This window comes from Nanorana parkeri, unplaced genomic scaffold (assembly GCF_000935625.1).
Source record: "Nanorana parkeri isolate BGI_ZX_2015 unplaced genomic scaffold, ASM93562v1 scaffold135, whole genome shotgun sequence".
Lineage (NCBI taxonomy): Eukaryota > Metazoa > Chordata > Amphibia > Anura > Dicroglossidae > Nanorana > Nanorana parkeri.
Genome location: NW_017306403.1, coordinates 738,408 through 743,407, shown reverse-complemented (window position 1 = coordinate 743,407; position 5,000 = coordinate 738,408). Strand labels below are relative to the sequence as shown.

The window sequence follows — 5,000 nt, the reverse complement described above, 5'->3', positions numbered from 1 at the left end:
CCCAGGAACCAGGTAGCCATGGCTCCTAAGATAAAATTAAAGCAGGCTTCTGTCTTGTTGAACTGGTTGTTGCCAATGGAACTGGCTCCTAAAAATATCCTGCTTTCTCCTGGATTGGACAGAGTGGCTCCTCAATTCCAGCCAGTTGTGCACTCCTGGTCTAAGGGTTGGGCCTTTACAGGGCCAATTAATAAGGTCTACATCAGTGCTTCTCAACCTTTTTTCGTCATGGCACCCTTTAAAAGTATGCATAATCTCGAGGCCCTCCCAGTCTTAAATGTAAATAATTACATGTGGCCCCTCCAAAATCCATTGCAGATTCTTATCTGAGGTAGGGGTCTGGTGTGGATTTTAAAGGGGGCACCCTATGCAAAAATACAAAAAAGTTGGGTTCCCCCTTCACTTCACAGTCCTTCCTTCAAATCAGAATTTCACATTAAGAGCCCTCCTTTTACATCAGAATCTTTATATCAGAATCACCCTTGACACTAAGAGCACCCCCTTGACGTCAAGAGCCACACCTGCTGTAGCATGACAGAGCAGACCTAGATGGAGGCAAATGTCCATCCTTTTCTGAATGGATCCCACCCTTCTTGGATGAGCTTCATTTGTTTCCGTGGTGTAGGCAGCTGGCATACCTGCACTATGGAAAGGCATGGCCCTGTAGAAAAATATCGAGGCACCCTTGAGCAGGCCAAAAGACAGCCCAGGGTGCCATGGCAGCCTGGTTGAGAAAGTCTGGTCTACATGATATAGAATAAACAAATAATTTGGGAATTGAGCCGCTTGAGAAAGACACTCTCTAAAATGTTAAATCAGCCGTTCCCAACCAGAGGTCTATGAAACCCTAGGGTTGCTCCAGACTTTGCTAAGGGTTCCTTGAGCTGGGGCTGATGGACCTCCTATCTGATGGTGCCTCCAATGTTCCCGGCTCAACTCCACTTGGAAGATATTTTTAGCTGTCTGTAAGGGTGGCATTCTGACCGCCACTGTATTCCTCACATTGACTACCAGTATGAGATACATTCTTCTTACTGATCCCCATTGAAAGCAGTTTAGCAGGGACCTGAAAATTATTTCAAGGGTTCCTCAGGGGAGTTACAAAATCGACTTTTAGGATTACAAAAGGAAATAAAAGAATTTTTGAAATTACAAGTCAATTACAGAATTTGAGACTTTAGTGAATTGGAAATATATCAACTTCAACATGGAATATCTCATACAAGGCATGGCTAGAGCTTCTAGAGAATTGTACCATGTAGGTCCACATTGCTAACCCTCCTTAAATCTTTGAATGTTCCAAAAATCCTCCTGTCTTTGGCCACATAATTCAGGAATTGGCATCGGTGGGGAACGCCGTTGTTTGGTTCCTGCAGCATTGGTCATCCTTGGCCTCGTACGCTGAAAGGGCTCACAATATGGCTGCCAGTTCATCACTAGGCCTCGGAATGGCAATGCAATAGTTATTTCCCCCCAGGCACCATATTAAAACTTTTCAGCTTCCACCAGTCATCTTCCGAAGCATCTTTCAATCTCATCGGCGGCTATGGGGAATTATCAAAGTCTTAGTTCTGACACCTCGCTGCGTGAGAAGCATTGCGTACGACTGTCAATTGATTTTGTTCAACGATCATAGACTTTGGAGGAGGATAGAGCGGATCACCTTTTTAACCCATGTGAGGCGCCATCGAAATGTCTAAGAGCTTGCCGAGAACAAATTGTCTGTTTATACCCCACAAAAAAACAAGAAACAGCCCATCTGCCTCTGTCTACTCTACTCCCCCGTGTGCGAGCCCAGATATCTCACTCTCCGCTCGCCTCTCTCCCGCCGCTGCTTTTGTAGTTGAGAGAGCCGGGCTGAACAACTTCTGATTAATTCATCAAAATAAATAGATACACATTTCTGCGTCTTCACTCTGATTTCTCTCCCTCATTAAAAATGGATGAAGCTGGAGCCTTGTGCGCCGGCTGATAGCGGCCGCACCGTGTGATTATCCAATGATTACATTAACCGCTTTTTCACCGGGCCCAGCAGCCACGGCCTGAGGTGATAATAAATAAATATGGACACTTACAAAAGATATTTCCCCTTTTGATCTCTTGAAAGAAGATTTGCTTCACTTGTCGTGCGCAAGGTGGATTTTCACGGGCCCTAGATGATAACTTATTCAGCCGGACCAAAAGGGGCCCATTGACAGTATTGTGTTGCCTAACTTGTAACACGTTGCATGCGTTGGTGTGAAACAGTGCCATTTGGTTGTTATTTGTTGAAAAACAGGTCTGGCGTGAATGGGGATTCAATGGCACCCCAACCCACCTTGTTGGCAGATGTGTGTTGCAGCATAAATCATGGCGGTGCACTGATAGAAACTGTAATACAGTTACTGTATAGATCTAGCCTCATTCGCTAGCATTTCATATAATCTTTAACATGTTATTTCAATCAAAACCTGAAGCTTTCCTTAAACTAAACCCCGGTGATCCTGCCATAGAGAGCATTGTTCAGGCACTTCATGATATTGGGTGATAACTGTCTCCCAATTGTGCTCCTGCTTTGCCATCGTGCTGCATGCACCCCCTGGTGGAGCCGTGCTGACACACATTGCACAGGCATGGTCTGCTGTTGTCACCATCTGGAAGCCAGTCCAGAGCTAATGCTGTAGCGCAGTGGTAGGCAACCTTGGCAACTCCAGCTGCGGTGAAAATACAAATCCAATCATGTCTCTGCTTCTTGGAGTCATGCCTGTGGCTGTCAGTCTTGCAATGCATCATGGAAGTTGTAGTTCCACACAAGATGGAGTGCAGAGGTTGACTATTCCTGCTGTAGTGAGCACATTGAGACAGGAGGTGGCTGAAAGAGGCTGAAGGAGAATACCCAGGACTGAGATGGAAAACTAGAAACGGGGAGGGGGGACGACGACGACGACAATACATGGCAATGTTTAGATGCAGAGTGCTCTAGCAAACTTAATGTCCAATTTAGATATTAGATCAGCTTTGGCAACTTGTTCCCCTTACCCCATGTATCTCCTCTTAGGGCCCATACACCCTTCAGCGTTCCAATAACACGTGCAATGCTTCTTGCATGCATTAGTGTAATTCAGTGGCATTCCTTCGGCACCTTGCAGACAGATGTGTATTGCAGCGTAGCACGCTAATGTACACTGCCAAGAAGTGGTGCATGCACCATGCCCAACACACAATGCATTGCCTGTCTGTCGCAAGGTGCGTTGGGGGCACTACACGGTATCAGTGCATTGCATTACCTCAACACTATACTGGACCATTCGTGACCAGGACCTTTTTGTGTCCAATCATAATGACTTAAACTTCAAACACACTCCAGCCAAACCTCTCAGGCGTTTATTACGGTTTGGGGAGATTTTCCCCTATTTCTTGCCCGTTTGTCTTTAGTGGGGGCTCAGATGATAACAAAACACTGTTTTAGTAGAGTCGGGTCCATCCTGGTGACACCATGCACCTAATTTCTTATCCTGGTGTCACTGGGACATCTTTTACTTTAGGAAGTGAGATCTGATTGGCTGCTTTGGTTTATTCCTCTTGCATGTTGATACATGTTCCTGTCAGTGGAGGAAATCCTCTCACCTTTTATAATAAGAGGAATTTTCACTCCTCCACTGAATATATTTTTTTTGTCAGAGCTGTAAAAAAAAAGAAATTTGGTTTAAAATGTAAACCTTCCTTGTTGTTTTATTTCAGAGGCTCTCAGCTCGGAGGATGTTGGAATCTCTTTCAGAAAGAACCCAAACAAACCTCTTTCATTCCTCTTGCGAAGTCATGAACTCCGGTCAGAGGAATCCATTTATCATACTGGCCTGTTTATTTTCCCAGAGTCCTCTCTGTTGTTTAAGCTTGGCCTCTTCTCTCCCCCCCTCCCCCCCTCCCCTCCTCAGCTGCAGGGAAAGAAAACCTAGCGGGTTCTGTACATCTTCAATCTTCTATAACAAGGCAGACAGTGTGCAAAGTGCAGCAATCCGAACCAGCAGGCCACAACCATCGCTGATCCACGGACCATGAATGGAAGCCTGGTGGTGGTGGTAGTTTGAGTTGCTGCCCTTGGCTCATGATGGTTGGCCCTTGGTGTGCCAAGTTAGAGAGAACCTGTAGCAATGGATTAAATTAACTACTTTATATATCCCCGTCACACATGTTCCTGGGCAAGGCCTAGGGTACTATGGGAACGTCCATTGAGTTGATTGGTTTTGTTATAGTTCGGAACGTGTCACCGGCACACTTTGAATCCATAATCAATAGTTCAAACTATTATTGAAGCGATAAGCTCACAGTTTTGAGGCCATAAAGGGTCCCCTCCATGAGGCATGTGACCAGTGCGAGGTGTAATAAGCCAAAACTTTAAAGCAGGGGTGGGCAAATTAATAAGACATTCTGGAGCCAATATGCCCAATCCAGGAGCCAGCTCCATTGGTGACTTATGCTATCACAGTGCAAGTGCAACGTTTCGAGGCCATGAGAGCCCCTTTCATCAGGCATCAAGCCAGCTCCGTTGACAACAGCAGTTATGCGCCAGCTGCAAATTTCAAGGAGCATTGGCGACCTGGCTCCTGAGATTTTCCAAACTTTGATTTGAAGAAAGCATTCACCAATCGGAAAACAGAAGACAAGGCTACCCCGGGCCTCTGACATCCATAAACCATTTTGCTGTAATATTTATTATTTATTACAGGTATTTATATATCGCCGACAATTTTGTGCAGCACTTTACATAATGCACATTCACATCATTCCCCGCCCCTGAGGAGCTTGCAATCTAAGGTCCCTATCTCCCATGCATACATGTTCGATTTAGACGGGAGCCAATTGGCCTTCCATCATGTCTTTGGAGCAAAATTGACCTTTAATCCAGAGCAGTCCCCCCCAGTACTTTTCTGCAGCTGGATGTCTTCAGTCCAGGTTAAATGACAGCCAGCGTTATGCAAGACACTTCCTCTGAGCCCAGGTTGTCCTGGATCCGCCCCCCC

At 45.7% G+C, this 5,000-nt stretch overlaps 1 protein-coding gene across 6 annotated transcripts in view; it reads left to right on the top strand.

Annotated features, from left to right (window-relative positions):
• Positions 1 to 5,000, top strand: part of PLXNA1 (plexin A1) — a 293,334-nt gene that overhangs the window by 53,630 nt on the left and 234,704 nt on the right. Inside the window, exon 3 of one of the 6 annotated variants that reach the window (XM_018553934.1) lies at positions 3,173 to 3,213. The exons of the other annotated variants lie outside the window; for them this stretch is intronic. Coding sequence (XP_018409436.1) covers positions 3,173 to 3,213 — 41 coding nt within the window. The remainder of the gene's footprint in view (positions 1 to 3,172; positions 3,214 to 5,000) is intronic. 6 annotated transcript variants of the gene reach the window in all.